This window comes from Phasianus colchicus, chromosome 6 (genome assembly GCF_987193195.1).
Source record: "Phasianus colchicus chromosome 6, bPhaCol1.hap1.1, whole genome shotgun sequence".
NCBI lineage: Eukaryota > Metazoa > Chordata > Aves > Galliformes > Phasianidae > Phasianus > Phasianus colchicus.
In genome coordinates this window covers 45,986,463-46,006,170 of record NC_143441.1, presented here as the reverse complement: position 1 = coordinate 46,006,170, position 19,708 = coordinate 45,986,463, and the positions used below count along the sequence as shown (strand labels likewise).

Genomic DNA, 19,708 nt, shown 5'->3' with positions numbered 1-19,708 from the left:
TAAAGGTTTTTAGGGCCTTGGTGCAATGCTCAGCAACCTGTTCAACCTCCACTTGCCCTATTTGCTCTCACTTGTCACACAGAAAACACTTTTCTTCCGAGAAATCCTAAGCTTCCCACAGTTTACCTTTCATGCCAGATACTCACATGGAGTGATTGGATCTGCTCCTCATATAAACCTTTTGCTTTGCCTGGCACTAACAGGCTGCTTCATCCTCTTGTGGGTGAATTTGTGGGTGGGAATGTGGCAGTCCCAGCAGCAAGCACCCACCACTGTCCTGCCTGCTTCTGGGTGCCTGCTTTTGTTGTGATGCTGTTCCCACGGTAACCTTCTGAATTTCAACATAAACTAGCAGCCACCCTCGGTCCTGCAAATGTCAGGCATCACTACAAGGTGATATTTTCTTCCTGCATGCTGCAGGCCTGCTGTGGGTAGTCTGGATTTACTTTCTTCATCCAGAATCTTCTCTTCGGCCTCAGTGTGTGTTTGTGCTGGGGTGAGGGCTGTGGGATTTCCTTTACCTTTTCCTTTTTTTTTCCTTTCCCTTCCTTTCCCTTCTTTTCTCTTCTCTCTCTCTTTTTTTTTTCTTTTCCTCTTTTCTTTCCCTTTTTTCTTCCCCTTCCCCTTCCCCTCCCTTTCTCCTTCCCTTCCCCCTTCCTTTCCCTTTCCCCTCTGCTCCCCTCCCCTTCCCTCCTTTCTATTATATATTTATTTTATTTTAGTAATTAAAATTCTACTTCCTCATCCTCACATGATTTCATGAGTGAATATGATTATAGTACACACTTCTGCCAGTTTGAAAACACCACTCAGTCTGTAAAACCATCCAACCCTATTGTGTGCTTCCTTCCTGTTACCTTATGCTATCTGCTCACTGCTGGGCAGTTGTGCCCAATCAGTCCCTACCTGGGAGCAAACAGCCACTGCTGAGCAGTGTCTCTGCATGGGAAAGCCCTGTCTGCTCTGGGTCATTAAAAACCCCACAAAAGCCTTTTTTTTGGAGAAGAGACAGAGTAGAAACAGTGGATTCTTCTCTCATTTCCAGCTGCAGCAGCTGGCCTCACCAGGTGGAATAGGATGCAGTGATTTCACTTGCAAAGTTCTGAGGATTCTTTCAGGTTTTCCAACCCACTAAAAAAGACTGCAAAGTCTCTTGCTACAGCAGCAGAGGTGAGAAATGACTGAAAGCTCCTGGTCCATTCTGGGCAGCCCCATGATGGCCAATGCAGTGCTGCCTCATCCCTGCCCTCTGGACCCGGTGTAATTTGTTTGCCAGCCCTACTGGTCACACTGCTATCTAAAGGCTAAGCTATCTGAAATGGATCAGAATAATTGTAAAATTTAGGTTTCCCTTATTCACCAGTCTCCCTTCATCTTAGAGGCTGAGAACAATAATTCCCCTGATGCTGACTTTCATCAGACTGAGACACGCTTGGTTATCTTTCATGTCCAAACCTACAACACTTGAGAACAATTGAGAAATTGCCTTTTCCTCTGAATCTGTGGCTCTGAATGACTAGAGCTCTCCTAACAAACCTGATGTTACCTTCTACCTTTCACTGACTGATCCTTCTAAGTTGCTGCATGTGATTTTTTTTTCCTGTTTTTCCTTCTCCAGTAAATTGATAAAAAATTGCAGTTTCTTTAGAAGTATTTTATCAGAACTGGAATTAAATACTTAACTCCTCCTATCTTTTATCAGTGAATTCTTTCTGCTTTCTGTGCTCTCTGACAAATAATGAAAATTATCCTCAAAAGCATGTCTGCCATTCTTTTACTTTACAAACCAGTCTCTCTTCTCTTACAGAAGAGCTTACAGAGTCTCAATGCAGAAGCTGTACAGCCATAGCCATATATACTTGAGCAATGCAAATCTGTAGCAAGATGTAATTCCTTCAACTTCCTTGCATCTGCCAGAAGTCAAACTCATCCTTTTGGAGGTAAAATTGTCCCTGACCTTCTGTCTGCTGTGATGAGCTATCTGTCTGGTGCCCAGTTTGGACCATGTGAATAGGAGACCTGGATCAGCCAAGTAATCCTACAGTCCAGCTTTGGGTTTCTAACCATGGCAATAGCTGATGCTACACTGGACTTGAGCCTGACACATTTTAGTCATCCATAGATTCTGTCATTCACATATTCTGTGATTTTGTGATAACAGAAGCACTGGATTACAAATGATAAATAATTATCCTGCCCATTTCCTTCAATATCTGCCAGTTTATTAGTCATTGAATTTTTGTCCATGAATTTTGATACTCTGTTTTTTACGTTTTGGGAAATGATAAATACCTTCTTGCTCTCTTGATGATGTTCCAGTGTTTAGGTGCCTGTTTAGGCTACCTTGGCTTGTTGAGCTGACAACCTGTGGGCCTTGTGATCTTTCTCCTGTATTGCAGTTATTTCTTCCAGGTCTGGCAATGTAGCAGCACTGGCGTGCAGGCTCCCAGAGCCCCCTCTGCTTTTCTGGATGGTAAAACCCCAGGAAGGGATGAAGAGCTTTTCATGCCTGAAAAGCAAAAACAGCCTTCAAAATTGGGGACCTAATATATTCTTCCCTTAAAAAAACAGTAGAATCATGGAATCATCTAGGTTGGAAAACACCTTCAAGATCAACTAGACTTTCCAAGTCCCATCTCTAAATATTTCTTAATGTCACATCCACACTTTTCAAATACTTCCAGAGATGGGGATTCCACCCTTCCCTAGGCAGCTTGTTCCAATGCATGAAGAATCGTCATCTCCATGAAGCAGTTCTTTCTAATGTCCAATCTCAACCTTCCCTGACACAACTTGAGGCCATTAATGCCAGTGTTTTTATCTTGTTTTATCCTAAATGAGAGGAGGCAGCACAAGTTCAATGATTGCAGGGGGCAGGAGCTCCTGGTGTTTAGTTTGTTTTCTCTGCATTCACTTTACCTGCCCAGATTTAAGAAAGCTGTCTGCAAAGAGTCTGGGGAACTCTGACACTGCAAATTCATCATCAGTCTTGAGCTTCCTAGTTGCATTTGTTCCATTTACCATTTCAAAAAAAAAAAAAAGAAGAAATTACTGAAGCTCACACTGACTGCATAGCAGCAAGGCTGTTTCATTATTTCAAGTAATCACTACTTTCTGTAATCAGTCAGTTTTGCAGGTGTGACTACATGTCTGTGCCTACATTCTGGATTCTACCAGGCAGACAGGTTCCTGGAAGTTAAGAGAGGAGGGGGAGCCATTGGCATGACCTCTGCTGTTGAAGAAATCAATTATCTAATGGAATAAATGGCTTTGTGCCTGAAAGTTAAAATTTTCAGCGTCATTTACACTGAACACCAGCCCCAAAGAAAGGCAGGTTTAAAAAATGAGATGCTGTGATGACCTTTGTCAGCTAAGGCGACAGCTATAAATCAGGCTGCAAATACTCATCAGCTTGCTGGACAGAATTCATTACTGACAGAGATTACTGCATTGCTTTTTGTCTTTGATTGAGATATGTCCCATATAAATAAATGCTTCTTCAGTGGAACAAATCACACATTTCAAGACAATATTCCAAGAGTATTGTTAATTGATAATAAGATAAGATAGTGCAACTTACAGACCAGCTAAACCTCACAGTGTTTTGCTTGGAGTATAATGCAGAGCAATTTGTTCCTCTTAAGCAGAGTGATTTTTCTGTTCATTAATTCAGACATTGCGTTGATGGCTCGTATTGAATATAACAGCAAGATTTACTGCCCTAACAAATCTGCACTGCTTCATTTGTTCTTCCCTATTTGTATCAGAAGTATGTGCAGCAGATTAGTGACTGATTTTAAGCTCATTACACTTTAAGAAATAACAAAAAGGCCTTTCCCTGCCTGATTCCAACTATATAGTAACTTCCATGTAATGATCTTGAAGTTTCAGACTACATGGAAGTGTTACTTTTTTCAGTGTCTCCAAGCAGGAGCTTAGGGAGGAATAGAAGTGTAGTGGCGATGTAATTGGGAGCAGTAATATAATTTCCATCAGATCAAGTGATGCTCAAGAAAAAATCACAAGGTATTAACAGGCCACTGACTCATTGGCTTAATAAGATGCTTCTCTTGTGTCTTCAACTTAGAGCTGAAGGCAAACATTCATGGCCAGGTTTTCCTGTAATTAAGAGGTATTCTGACAGTGTTACAATTATCCAGATGCTTAACTGGCTGTATTTTAAATGAGCTTTTTTCCTACCTAGAATTTAGAATGTAATTGGAAAACAACTGCTGTTGCTGACATAGGATGATTATTAAAACGGCAATCTTTCTCAGAATGCTTGATAATGAGCTTAGTTATTCCATTTTTCAAGGATACCTGAGAATACAAATTTGAACTATATGTTTTCCTCTCTTAACAAATGATGCTTCAGCCTTAATGGCCTAAGAATACGTATAAATGGGAAATGTATGTAGAGTGCATTAATATATTTTATTGTAGTACTGCAAAAAATTGTTGGCACAAAAGTTTTTCTTCATGACCTGGCACAAAAGCTGGAAGTTGAAGTTGTAAATAAGCAGTGCTGGATCAGACCCCAGACATCATCTGTGCTGGTATCTGGCTGGGGACACAAGCAGATGCTTAGGAAGGATTTTTAAGAGTACACTTCTCATGGCAATAATTTGGAATATGCTTCTGGTCACTACAAATCTCTCATTCAATGGAGTTAAATCCAGTTGGCTGCCAGTCACAAGCGCTGTCCCCCAGAGCTTGGAACTGGGACCACTTCTATTTAACATCTTTATTAACAATCTTGATGAGGGGATTGAGTGCACCCTCAGTAAGTCTGCAGACAACACCAAGTTGGGAGGGAGTGTTGATCTGCCTGAGGGGAGAAAGGCACTACAGAGGGACCTGAATAGACTGGATCGATGGGCCACGATTAACTGTATGAGTTTCAATAGGGCCAAATGTCGGGGCCTGCATTTTGTTCACAGCAACCCCAGGCAACCCTACAGGTTTGGGGAGGAATGGCTGGAAAGCTGCATGATGGAAAGGGACCTTGGTGTACTGATGGACAGTCGGCTGAATACGTGCCAAGAAGGCCAGTGGCATCCTGGCTTGTATCAGGAATGGAGTCGTTAGCAGGACTAGGGAAGTCATCCTGCCCCTGTGCTCGACATTGGTGAGGCTTCACCTCAAGTACTGTGTTCAGTTTTGGGCACCTCAATACAGAAGGGACATTGAGGTGCTGGACAGGTCCAAAGAAGGGCAGCAAGGCCTGTGAAGGGCTTGGAGAATATGCCCTACGAGGAAAGACTGAAGGAACTGGGGCTGTTTAGTCTGGGGAAAAGGAGGCTGAGGGGAGACCTTATTGCTGAAAGGTGCTTACAGCGAAAGTGGAGTTGGTCTCTTCTCCCTGGTGACAGGTGACAGGACGAGGGGAAATGGCCTCAAGTTGCACCAGGGTAAGTTTAGCTTGGACATTAGGAAAAACTTCTTTACAGAAAGGGTTGTTAAGCACTGGAATAGGCTCCCCAGGGAGGTGGTTGAATCACCATCCCTGGATATGTTTAAAAACCATTTGGATGTGGTGCTCAGGGACATGATTTAGCGGACGGCTGTTAGAGTTAGGGAAGTATGGTTGGGTTGTGGTTGGACTCGATGATCTTTAAGGTCTTTTTCAACCTGAGCAATTGTATGATTCTATGATTCAGGGACTTTCCAAAAAGTGTCTTCCCCTCGAGGCCTATAATCTCTGGATTTTTCCATTTTTCTAATTCCTGACAACTGCTTTACTCTGAGACCACAATGTCCACCGCTTCTGTGTGAAGAAATAATCGCTTTTATTTGTGTTGAACCTGTCACTGGGTGGCTTCATGTAATGCCTCCTAATATTTATTTTGGAAGAGGCAGGGAATTAGCATTCCCGACTTATGTTCTCCATGCTTATGACTTTTTGGATGTCTGTCCTCATTCTTCAGTCAGTACATTTACAGATTGAAAAATCTTACTTAGTTTAGTTGTAAATTGTGTGAAGCAATATTTAAAAGTCCTGAATACAATCAGGAAAGCTAATGAAAATGCCGTATCTTTGGACAACACCACATAACTAATGACATTTTAATGCCGTCATATCCAAGCAGGAACTCTCTTCATTACTCTAGTCTCAAATGCAAGTCTTAATCTATCTCTACTGTTTTTATTCAAGACTAAAGGTGTTGATAAAATTTATGCCATAATTAAAAGAAAGAGATACTTTGAGAACTTTTCCTATGTCTCTGAAGGTCTACTACAGTCATTCAAAGTTTGTAACGGGTTATTATCCGTATTGCAACAACAGCTTGGCCCCAAAGAATCTGCTTCACCTTATTCTCAAAATAGATTTTTTCCTTTTTTTTTTTTTTTGTTGTAAACCAGTGATAATTTCTAGAGATGGGTAATGACTGGTCATCACGAGTTTGAAATTGAAAAAAAGTCTGACATATGGGTAAGGAAGGAGCATGCCACCTTTGACTCATCCCTGGACAACCCATGGGTTATGTTTAATCATTCATCTGTCCCTAAGATGCACTGTAACATCATCCTGAGGCAGTCACACTGAGGGTGGGCAGTGAGGAATGGTTTCCCTAACTGAAGCCAGAGGCAGAAGTTGGGTAGGACCCATCAGTTCTCTATGTTAGTTTAACTAGGTTGCAGTAACCCTACTCCTGTGTCAGGAAGAACTGCTGAATCCTTTCATGACAACATGCTTGTGACTTCGGTTTTATCTTTTATCTGTGGGGCAGTGCATGCAAGCACTTATCAGACCTGAACTTCAGTTTATGTCATCTGACAAGATCACTGCCCTCTATTGTTGTAATGTTTTTTTCATCCTGAACCTTCGACCTGCCACCCAACCCTCATTTGGAGACTCTTTCATATGCCCATCCCAGCCTTTCTGTGGTAGGTTTTGAGCTCTGAGAGCTGGAGACTGCCTGAGCCACTCCTGCTGCACCACGATTCTTGTCCTGGTGCAGACATCCTGAGTGCTGGGGTAGTCCCAAAGTGCAATGAGAGCAAGGTGATTTGTTATGTTGCATATGAAAATAGACATTTCTTCCCATGAATCCTTCTGGCATTAGGACAAGCAGCAGAGTCAGAAGATCTGTACAATACTAACTTCAAAAGTATGTTGTGTCAAAAGGTAAGTTGTCTTTAGCCTTCAGGGTCTTTCCAGGCATCTGACATAATGAACTCTCATAGATATTAAGGATCTTGGAAACCTTTCAGTGCAAGGAATATTTTCTGACCTTGTTTTTCTGCACTAGTAATATGACAATATGACAAACAGTTTGATGGCTATACTGGAAGCCAACGTAATGTTAAAGCAATGGCTGAATTAGAAAATCTCTGCTCTTTACAGGAAAGCTCCCAGCAGTTCTTTTGAATCAAGTGCATTGTTGGGTTCCACATAAACAGACAATATCAGACTTCCTTAATGATATTTTCTTTTTCTCCTTGCAGATAATGAATTCATTTATAGAAACCAGAATGGCACAGTGATTCTGAGGAATGTTGAAACTAACAATTCAACAGTATTAATAGAAAACAAAAAAATTGTAAGTATTTTCTATAATGACCATAATTTCAGTATTCTTGCAGTTGGATCTGAAAAACAGAGAATGACTTGGGTTTCAACCCTGTGTTGTCAAAGAGAAACAATATGCTGGTAATGCTGTGAGCTAAGCAGCAGCTGATAATTTGAAATTCAGCTGCAGCTTTCATTATTATACTGCAAGCTCAGTTTCTTTTATACTACAAGAAAGTATCATATAGATATTTGAAATCAGTCTTGCATATCACATATAATTGGAAGGTACATTATTCTGGTCTTTGCATGCTTAATAGAAAAAAGCGACGCTATTTACTGTCTGTTGGTAGCATTGTCCACATTACTCCATGTAAATGCTTACTTGTGGATTTACTGATTTTTCTTGCCTAATGTTTGTAATGTGATTTCAGTATTGTTAATGAATAGCGATGATGAGTGGTATGGGTTACATATGGCATAAACCCCAAGAAATTACTGGGGAAAGAAGTTAGTAGACTCTTATGAAAATGAGTGGAAATAAAATAAATTTGCAGCTAAAACAGTGCATTATTTATAATAAGGACGCATCATTTTTTGTAGCAGATGAAGTCAGCTTTGTGTCAGAAGATTAAATGTCAGAGTGTTTGCAAAATTTCCTTTAAAAAATGAATTCCTGAGGTTAAATATTCTTATGTTTGCTCCAGCCGTGAGATATAAATCATGTTGTTCTGGTAAAATTGCATCACTTCCTTCCAGTTTTAGTCAGATTGAAGGTTTGTTAACTGTTTGGTTTGGTTTTCGTGTAATATCATTGCAAAAGTCCAGAAGTAGAGAATAGCTAACAGACTATAATGAACCAAGGTCTCCAGAAAACAGTCTTGGAAACTGCAGACTTGACTTGGTCTCAAAAAATAGAAGTAAATGAACAAGACAATTTTAAAACTGGATTCCAGGTTGAGCTTATTTTGCAGTAAACCTGAGAACATGACTCTTATAAAGTAGAGTTAGAGTATAGGCTAGAGTACAATATTTTATTTTAATGAGACAAGGAATTAATCACTGAATTATTACTTCAGGACTCAACCTTAAACTTCACATGCTGCCATTTAACTTTTGCTACACCATGCAAGCAATCTTTTTTTTCTTTTTTTCTTTCTTTTTTTCTTTCTTTTTTTTTAAACAGAGTATAACCCCTTTCTTCTGCTGTTCTGTTCTTTTTTTTCTTTCATTTTTTTGTAAGCCTAACAGACCATGTGTCTGTTAGAACACAGACGTGTCAATAACCTAGGGCCAGTAGGGCAGCACAGGTGAATGTTGTAAAATATACCTACCCTAGATGAAACGAATCAGTGCAATATGCTGACTAGAACCAGGATCTGTTGATCTCTGACTTTCTCTAGTTTGATGTAATGGTGATTCTTATATCTGTTATATATTGCATTTTCTCCACGAAGAGTGTTTTCACTCCATTAACAAGAAGGTCTGCTGAAGTCAGGCTAATTCCATTTGTTCTCTCTTTTATTCCTCTCATTTTTAATTTTTACCATTCACAAGAAAAGTGCAGTGTTACAAGATAACCCTACTCTTTAGTGTTATAGCTTCCCTGCTGCCTGCTCTACCCCTGCTCCTCTGTCCTCTAGATAAACAAGTCTGCAGAACATCACCTCCGCAATCATCCCAAAAGTTCTAGTATAAGAGCTGCTGTAATACCTCTTTCTGTCACGTTGTATTTGTCCTCTTCCTTGCCAGCCTCAGGTCAGAATAACTTCTGCTGCCTTGGAATGTTTTCCTTTCTCTATGTCGGTAATATATCAGCAAACAAGATGTGCCTTCACTCTGAACCACAGTGGTCCACTGGTCCCCTCTGCCATTGTCCCACCTCATGCCCCTTCCACTCTGCTGATGCTGGGGAGGTCTCTTTTCATGGGATGTTGTACATTTCCCTAAAGCCCAACTTCCCCCTCCCATTCTGCTACCAATGACATGAAACCAGTTTATTAGGTGAGGGGACAGGATTTAAGAGCTTTAAAAGACAATGGATGAGTGTTGCATTGGCAGCACCTCTCTCTGGTTCCGTGTGTATTGGCACTGTACGTTATGAAGCACACTGGAAAGGAGAAGGGATGTCTGCACTACACAAAAGATGAGTGCAGCAGGGAGAATTCATGACAAGTCTGAGATATTCTGGCATCTATTCTCGTTAGCAAGACTGACAGTGCAGCTTTTTACAGAGTTCAGATCAGGGTGCACAAGGAAAACTGAATCGCCACATTACACCAAAAACTTTCTTGACCGGGGAAAACGGCATTAGGATTCCTCAATGTTGTCTTAACTGGGATAGGCAGTGCTGTCTTCTTACTTATTAATTTGTTCTGACGGGTATTTATTTACTGCTTGCTACCTCCAGCACCATGGCCAGTGACTGCAGGGAATGAGGGAATTAAGTTGTTTATCACGTTTTTTCCTCTTTTTGTCCACTAGCCTCTGTGCAATGGATTTGGAAGGAAAACTTTCTTGAGGTAGCTGCCTGGTCTGTGTTGTAGTGTGGTTATCTTTTCTCTTCTGGAAACATATATTTGCCTGCATAAATTTTCTTATTTTCTTTCTTTTTTTTTTTTTTAGAGATACAAAATGTTATTTTTCAAGATGCTTAGTCTGGTGGTAATCTTCATCTGTATAAGGACAGCTCATAAATTGAAAATAAAAAAAAATAATTTCAATGTCTGGTTTATTTTCTAGGTTTCCTTAAAGGCCGTTCGATATGAAGTGTCACCTGACCGGGAATACGCACTTTTTGCTTTTGATGTTGAACCAGTAAGTAAATAGATGTGATTTCAGAACACAAAGCCACCGGTAGCCTCTTTTTTTTTTTTTTAATTTTCCTGATTGTTTTTGTTTTTGTTTTCCCAAATCTATGCCAGTAAAAAGGAATTTTAAATTAATTGCTTCTAATGAAACAAAGAAAGAAAACCTCTCACTTGGATATTCTGAAAGCATGTCACACTGCCATCTAGTAGAGGAGAAAGGTATAAATTACAGCACAGAGGAAACACTGTCATTGCCAGAATTTTATAGGCTTTGGGAGGAGAGTTGTAAGGACATGTCTTTGCTACAAGGATTTCTATTCCTCTTCTGTGTAATTTTTTTTTTCAGTCACACTATAAATTTCATCCCAAGAACAAAAAGCAACTGTCAGTGTCTCCCACAACTGAAATAATACATTAATTACGGTGTCACTGTTCCCAGTACTGCTGTTAGGGCTGAGCTATCACTTCCATTATAAATCCTTTTCTTCGGAGGTTTTGGTATAAATCATTTGTAAGAAATCACCATTGGGTTACTTCTGAGTTTTAGATTAGGGTAATTCTTTTCTACCAAACTTCAAAAGAGAAAAGTATAATGAGTCATTTTTAAATAACTAAAGCACCAGGCGCAAGGGAAGCAGTTCTTAGGCATGAATAATATTTATTTTCTGTTAAAATTCTGCTGGTGTAAGATCTGAAAGAATTTGAATGATGGCTATGCTGTATCACTTGGATAAACTGTAAGCCCCATACATTCTGTTTCCATAATTTAGGAATGCACCAATTCCTCAAAACGAAAATAAATCATTCACTAGCAACTGCAAGTCCTTTTCCATACAATAAATCTGGTTTGAGCTGCTAACCAAAGGAAATTTGTGGGTCCTTGGGTAGTAGAGTTTGTCATCCTGTTCCTCATCTGATTTCTCTGCTGTCATCGTTGGGGTTATTCCTGACTCACAGTAGTGTAATGGCTGGGAGAACCATGCCTCCTGCTAGGAAAAGGTCAAATAAAACTGTAATGTAAACTTCAGGAATAACTCCTAAACCCTTCCTTGGGAAAAGAAAGCCCAAGGTGGAAAGGGAAAGTTTGGGAAGAAGATTTCAAGATGTGACTAGATGTGTACTGTGTGCAAAAACACAGAAAATGGCTCAAGGGTTCATATGTGAGTTTCTGATAGCAAGAATTCCCAAAACATTTTTCTGACACAAAACTAAATGAAAAAAATCTCTTATTTTTTCTTTTTTCCACTTAAAGATCCATGCTTATGAAGAAGTGTACTAATAGAGGGTTAGTAAGCCATATTGGGTGATTCTTTGTATTTATTAAAGTTGCAATCACTGCTAAATTATTTACTCATCTCTCTTCTCTCTTGATATGCAGACTATGGCTATATAATAGTAATCAAGCTTTTCACATTTTCTATGTTTCAAAATATGTTCTTGGCCAAAATTCAAATTACACTGTTTTCAGCAGCACAAGAAATTGATTAGCAAAGCCTTGGGCAGTTGTCCTTGTTGCAAAGTCAGAAGGAAATTTCGGAAAATATGTTGTCAAAGGACATTTCTTTGAAGTTTAATTCTACAAACACTTTCAAAAATAAACTTCTTGAGCCTATTGTATGTTTTTTTTAATAGATGTCTGAAAATATTGCTTTATTTTTCTCCACTTAAGAGAGTGATGTGCTACCTTTCGTATGCTTGTGAGTATCAGTGTGCCATGCTTTTGGCTGGGATAGTTAGTTTTCTTTGTGGAGGCTTGTATGATGTTTCCTTTTGGATTTGTGATAGAAATAGTGGTGATGGGATACTGTAATTCTTTTTACATAGTGTACTTACACTGCATCTACATGTATGCATGAAATCTTAATATACATAATACATAGGTTGCTGTTTATTTCCATGGAAACAACAGCTGCCAAGAGTACAATAACACTGTTTGATAGAGCAAATTCTCAGCTGCAAAACACTCTTTTTCAACATAGTCACCACCCAATTCATGCTGATGAGCTGATCGAGACGCTCTTCATTTTGTGTTGGGACAGCTGTTCATGGCTGACTGGAACATGGCTTGCCTTTAACACTGCTGTTACCACTGCTGAAATGCACCACTCACCACCTCACTGTGCTGACATCCACTGTTTGGTCTCCATGAATGTTCAGCAAGCATTGATGAATGTCAGTGGGTGCCATTTTTTCCACATGGAGGAATTTGGTTCCACATCTTTGCTTCATAGGCACTTCCATGTCAGACACAATTGTGTCAGACTGCCCTTCTGCTGCCATCTGTCACCCAGCAGCAAAATGTAATGGAATATTGTCAAGCATGTTCAGCCTTTACTGCCATACCATCAACATCTGCCTGTGACAACATGGGCCAACATCATAAAGTAAGAAGCATTACTTTCAGAGCAGCCCTTGTATGAGGAGGTTGCTCAGCAGATAGCTATAGGGCTGCTCTGGGTGCATTGTGGCCAGCCAGGCCGCTCAGCTCATTTTTCCATTGCTTCTATTTCTGGAACTTCAGTCTTTCAGGCAGCAGTATTCTGCTAAGCCTTGTGTTAATAGGGAGCTTTTCCCACCCTGACCACAGATTTGTTTTGAAAGGTCATAGGGAAGATGCCAGGCTTCTTTGTCTTTAAAACAGGACGAGTCTTTGTCTTGTTCTTGTTTCCTTACACTAAAACAAGTTGCAGCCTGCAAATGAAACCACAGGGTAAAGTTCTGGAGAACAACTAGGGAATAAATGCACCCACGGGGAAACTGATTTCAAATTGTCATTCACCAAAATACATAGGGGGGCTGTACCCACATTGCTCAGTAATTCCACGTAAGTAAATTGGGGTTGAGCCGTAGCATCCCAGTAGAGTGGGCCACAGCTGTACCAGCTGGAACCTGGTGCCAGGAGAAAGCCACCATGCATGGGCTTGAGTAGATTTCTGTGGTAGTGCAATTTGTGTGTTGCGTAATGGTGATAAAAGTAGCAGAGAAAAGTAAATGAGAAGAAAAGTGATTTTCCTGAGTGACATGGTGAGGCTTTAAATAGAGAATATTTAATTGATTTTGTTATGAATAGCTGTCGTCATAGTGCAGGAGAGGAATTAAAGTGGCCCACATTCTTCTTAAAGCTGTTCATTCTTCTTTTCCAATTTACCAGTCTGTTACTGTGTGCGAAGTAGTTAAGAACAATTATGTACAAGAAATCCTGGCTGATTAATACGCAGCAAATTGCTAAGTCTTCTGAACAAGAACAATTAGGGCTTCAAGACTTTCATAGCTGATACAACAGACGCTATTACCTATTTTCAAGTTAAAGGAATGCATTTTTATAATGCTGAAAGCTGCAAAGAATTAATCATCATTATAATTAAAGAAGGTCCAACTGCATTTTTTTTAGAATAGTTTCTGTGATGAGCTTTGTATTTGCTTCCATCCTGCCTATTGCCATGGCTGTCACGATGACTTACAAGTGACTGATGGTGTTGCTTTTTGGTTGGTCCTTTAGGCAGAGATTCATTGTAGCTCCTGAGCCAAAGGCAGGTATTCTGCTGAGGATTTAAGACACAACTGAATTTTGCTTCATTAAAGAGGTCTTTGCTTGGATGGAGTATTTGGATGGGTTTTGGAAGAACAACTGAAGGATGAGAGAGGGCAGAGGAGCTGAGAGAGGTGGCACCAAGGAGACCTCAGAAGACCTATCTCAAACCATAGATTTTGTACTGAGTAAATGAAGGAACTAAAAACCAGTTATTTTTCAAATGTAGCATATTGTTATAGCTGTTATATTTTTTAGTATTTGTCCCAATGTGGTTATTAGGTAGAATGAGCAGGCTTTGTGGTTGTCACTCCAATTACAGCCTCATCATTGCTTTAATTAAGCATGTAAAAATTAAAATAATATAATACTTGTTATTTCCAAAACACTAATAGCTATAAATATTAATGACTTCTCCAAACATCCTTTGAGTTAGGTGAGCACTATTATTATGATAAATATGCCTCTGAAAATTAGATACTGTCATAGTTATCAACAGTAATACTAATATTTTAGCTCTGAAAATTTATTACTTAATTGAAACATTTACCAGTGCTAGAAATAGATCTGTTTACACCTGTTTTCCTTCTGTGGCAATAAATGTAATTCAAATTTATTTACCATTCCAACCCAACTTCGTTTTCAGAAGCAGTGATAGTGTACAGTGTTTGTATTAGATAAAGTGAATAGTTAGAATAGTTCCATAAAATCAAGATGGCTGTTTTAGCAGTTTGTAACATTTTTGATAACTGTGTAAACCAGTAGAATTTTCAGAGATTTCTGAGCAGCAGAGTTTTGAGAAGCTTATAATTTTCATTTTTATATTCTTTTTTTTTATATACATGCAGAGTTGGATCTTTGTTACTCATAAACCAGAAGGCTCCTTCTCAATTGCAAAGCTGCACAAAATACTGGAGGTGCTGAACACTGTCGAAGGCTGGTGGCTAAATCTAGTTTCCCAAGTCATTGACATTTCCAAGCTTAATGCACTGTAACTCTGTTTACTCAAGAGAATGTTAGCCATTAGTAGCATAAAATCTGTTGCTGCAGTTCTTACATAAAAAGAAGGGAAAAAAATCAGACCTAGAAATGTAAAACTTCTGTTAGTTAAAATGTTCTTCTACTGTTCAATCTGTGCACGTGTATTCTTGTGCACATCTTCAGGCAAAGTATATTTTCTTGATTCACTGGAGGGCTGTAGTCAATAAGTTCTTAGTGAATTAGTGGAACGACATGGACTCATTGAACCTATTATGATTTGCTAAACCTTGAGTCTTTTCATAAAAATGACATCTTCAACTGATTCCTATGGAATTAATATTACTAATTCCTTTCAGATATTATTTAATATTTCAATTAAATGCTCACAACTTCTGAAATCATGCCATTTTTATGAGCATGCCAATGTGGAGTTTTCACCAGGTGATTCTAGGGAGCTAGAGCTGAAAGTGTAGAGTCCAACAGCTGGGGAGGAATAACCACATGCACCTGTACAGGTTAGGGGCTGACCTGCTGGAAGGAAGCTCTGTGAAGAAGGACCTGAATGTCCTGGTGGGCAGCAGGCTGGCCATGAGCCAGCAGTGTGTCCTTGTGGCCAAGAAGGCCAATGGTATATTAGGGTACACCAAGCAGTGAGGCCAGCAGGTGAAAGAAGGTGATCCTTCCCCTCTACTCTGCTCTGGTGAGGCCACACCAGGAGCACTCTATATAGAGTCCAGTGGAGGGATACAAAAACGTTTAAGGAGCTGGAGCATCTCCCTTATGAGGAAAGGCTGAGAGACCGGAGGCTGTGCAGAAGAAAGGCTGAGAGGGGATCTCATCACAGTAGAACAAGGGGCAGTGGGCAGAAACTGGAAAACAGGAAGTTCCATACTGACACAAGGAAGAAGTTATTTACTGTGAGAGTGACAGAGCACTGGAACAGCCTTCCAGAGAGGTTGTGGAGTCTCCTCCTTCTCTGGAGATACCCAGGACCAATCTGGACACTTTCCTGTGCATGGAACTGCTTTAGCAGGGGTTGGACTGGGTGATCTCTAGACGTTCCTTCCAACCACTACAGCTCTGTGATTCTGTCCTGTTTTGAGTCACATTACTTCAGAAGCCAAAATCAGTACAACAAATAACCTTGTTTATCAATACATTTTTTATCCTGTTTGTAGTGACAAAGATAAGAAGTGCTCCAGCTCCATTTACGTAACAAAAGCTAAGAGTTGTGTGTCCAGAAGTATTGCATTAACAAGAAAGTCTCAAGAACACAACTGAGGTTAATTTTCTGGGTGATGGTTTACTTGGATTTGAGGATGCAGCAGCTGTTTGAGAAAATTTCGAAGCATTCATTTATGTTAAATGGAGAGTGTGTTGTGATTTCTTTTAATTATGAATCTGTTCTTCTTACAGTACCTTTTGTGAAAGACTCCTTATCTTTTCAAATCTCAAAACCACCATGAATAAATTCCCTAAACTGTCGTTTTCAATGTAGGCTGAACAGCAACAGGATAGAGAAAAGAAAATTTTCAAAGGCATCGGAGAAGGTTGACTGAAGATCATTTCTCCATTTCCATTTACTTTTCTGCACTGTCAGACCTGGATGTGTGCAGCTCACCCAAAACTCCGGTGCTGTGCAATCACCTTGAATTAAATAAACCACAGCTGGAAATAAACAAAATCTGAGCAACTGGGACATTTTCCTGGGGATGCATCTGTGTTCAGGTCGCAATATCTCTGTCAGACATACCGATGTATCAAGTTCTTCTGTTGTGTGTTGCTATCAGCAATTGGTTCAGCCTAATTAGTATTTTATTGTCTTCTGTAGCAGAAAGAGACAGGGAGGTTTGCCACACAGCTCTGGAGGGATTTATGTGTTTTTAGAACAATTAGAGAGTTGTGCAAACAGTGTCTGCTCAGGTGTCCTCATTTGTGCCTTTGACTGCTGAACCATTGCAATCACAAATCTTTTGTTTTTCTCTGCTGCACACGCTTCAAAAATTATAAATTCTCACCGTGGGAGGGTGGATACCCGTTGTAATTGAGTAAACGTATCATCACATGGTGAGATCATTTGTTCTTACTGCAGAGTGATCGCTCTGCAATTTCTCTTATGTAGTGTGCGTGGAATAGAAAGTTTTGGATGCAGGCAAAGAATGATGGAATGCCAGTTAGTGAGAGGTTTATTCCTCCATGTTCTTTCAGAAGAAACCACAGAGTAACCAACATTTCATGTTAGTAGTGGTCAGCACCAGTTCTGGACTAACACAGGGGAAGAAGGGTGGTCAAGCTTATTTCTTATTTGTTTTGGGGGAGACTTGTGGTCCATTTCAAATTTCTACAAAGCCCCAGCAGAAAATGTGTTCCTTTGTGTGGCCTAAATGGTTCTTTGCTCTTAAAAACAATCCTTCTGCTTTGACATGGTGTGGTCTAATTCAAGGAAAGAAATCCAGCTAAAATAAGGAGGTAGATAGGAGTTGGGCAGTCCTAGATGAATTGCAGGGGCATTTTGGTAGTTGAGTTCCTTACACAGTAGGGACAAGAGGAATTAAGAACTTGTCATTATAAAAGGAAAAATGAGTGGATGAAGGCCTCTTGTGCTTATTATCCAGGGAAAGACTGTTTTCACTCCTTAAATGTAGGACGGGTTCTCTCTGCAGCATCCTCAGGAGGTACTGTAGGATCAGAATCATCTCAATTTTGAAGTTAGAAGGTGGGGATTTGTGCTTATCACGAGTAGCCACTATGGTTACTTGTGGTGTATATGAAATGATCATCTTAATACATCCATAAAATATGATGTGATGTATTTGTCATAAATGACAGACAGAGCTCCCAGTACAATCCCCAGCCCCCACATTCCAGTTTTGCTAATACATGCTCCCTGTTTAGCAGTGGTTTCAGAAAAATTGCACTAAACACTGGTTTCTTACTGAGTCTCTATTCTAGCTAGAGTTGTTTAATGGGATCATGACAACAAAATACTGACTGCAAGGAATGGAGAGCATTAGAACCTGAGTGTGATGGCTTCAGATGTTCCACGGGTTGATGATTGGACACATCTTAGTAGTGTTTCCAGCTTTAATTATCCTGTGATTCTGTGATCATGCCATCGGAGCTGTAACTAGTTCCTACTAGAAGCAAAGGATTAAACTACTGCTTCTCTTCTAACATAAATATGTGGAGTTAGGACTGACTTTTAAGCCTCATGATTTATAATGTCAGACTTCAATACAAATTGCACAGATGTGACTGAGTACAAAATAATACCTCAAACTAAGTCTTGCTCATGTAGCAGAGGCCAACAAACTGTATCCTACATTTGTTCAGACACAGATGCGTATCAGTGAACTGGAAAGCAAATGCACTGTTCCAGGGAAGAGCAGAAAAATATCAAAAGTCTGAAATAATTATCCTGTCATGCAAGAGTACATAGGCATGTTATGTGTCACTATCAGCAGTCTTCCTCTGTAAATATTTTCTTTAGTAAATGAGATTTTCATCAAACAGAGAAGGGAAAGATTTAAAAAATCAAGGCAAAACGACACAATAAAAAAAACACAACCTTTTTCTATGCTGGGACAATCTTACATTTTTCATTCTAGTTCATTTCCGGAGTGTATAGATGATCTAACTTGAACAGACAGACTAGCAGAGAATAATGTTCTAACAAAATTCACAAAGCGCCTTAAAAATAGCCTGAAATTTATTTTTGAATAAAGCACAGATAAGATAAGTGTAAAAGGTCTCCTAGATGGTCAAACTCAGATAGACAGCAGATATATCACTGCCGTTTTCTTTCTCGTACTTGTATTGTAAACCATCGGAGTGAAAGATGGGGGAACTTTCCATGCTTTATCAGGAATGAAATAGATACAGCTACATAAAACTTATTGAAAAAATACATCTTAATAAACAGCTAGGTTCCCTGCAACATCTACGAGCTTTAGAATTATAGACGGGTGAGTTCCTATTTGTAGCACAATTTTGCTTCCTAAGTTTTAAGGGATGAATCCAACTTACACTGCATTGTGATACTTACAGATAGCTGTTTTAAAATGTTAAGGAAGGAGATATGTTAGGAATAGGATACAAAATGGGAAAATGGCATTAGAATTCAAAAATCAGAAAGAATTTAATTCTGATGTCTGTGCAGGGACATAGGAAGCAGTCCCAGCCTGCAGGAGTTTATGATCTATTTCTTCTGAGTTCTGATCTCTCTTATTTATTTATTTTAAATCAATGAAGTAGGAAGAAAATATATTTAGTGCCCTCTTCTGGAAAAACAGATCTTTCTATGCATGGCACCCCAATGAAGTCTCTATATTCAGAAATGCAGATCTCCTGATGGAGATGTTTTCCTTTTTAGCTGTTACATGCCTCAATCCAGCTCTGTGTTTACGCTGAACAAGTGCCTTTTATCTCTTTAACTGCCTGCAGAACTCTGTTTTTTATCAGAGCTATGTTAAAACCAATCATTATAATTCCTCCTTGGGCAGCTAACGACCCAGATTTGGAACAGGGAATTTCTATGCGTTTTTTCTTCTACTCTCGACATGAAAGAAAAAAATAAAGACTTAAGAAAGAAGAAGAAGAAGAAAAGCATTTTCCTAGAAAAGGAAATGAATTCTAGGGCTTTTTAAGTCTTTAAGTTCAAGAATCTTCAGATTTTTGTGTGCAGGTGTGGAGAAGTTCCAATAGGGTGATTGCTGTGAAGAGATGTGCAGCACACAAGGAACTGGGGATGCTCTGTGCTTCTTTCTGCCTGGTTTCCTTTCCCTTCACTTCCTGAAGGGATACCCACCATTGCCACCATCCATTGACCCCTCTGAAGACGTCTGCAGATGCCAAGGATGACACACAAAATACCCT

At 39.6% G+C, this 19,708-nt stretch overlaps 1 protein-coding gene across 3 annotated transcripts in view; it reads left to right on the top strand.

Moving 5' to 3' along the window:
• Positions 1-19,708, top strand: part of DPP6 (dipeptidyl peptidase like 6) — a 495,216-nt gene that overhangs the window by 357,366 nt on the left and 118,142 nt on the right. For all 3 annotated transcript variants that reach the window (XM_090143146.1, XM_090143145.1, XM_031615945.2), the window contains exons 4-5: positions 7,450-7,544; positions 10,256-10,330. In XM_090143146.1, coding sequence (XP_089999272.1) covers positions 7,450-7,544; positions 10,256-10,330 — 170 coding nt within the window. The remainder of the gene's footprint in view (positions 1-7,449; positions 7,545-10,255; positions 10,331-19,708) is intronic.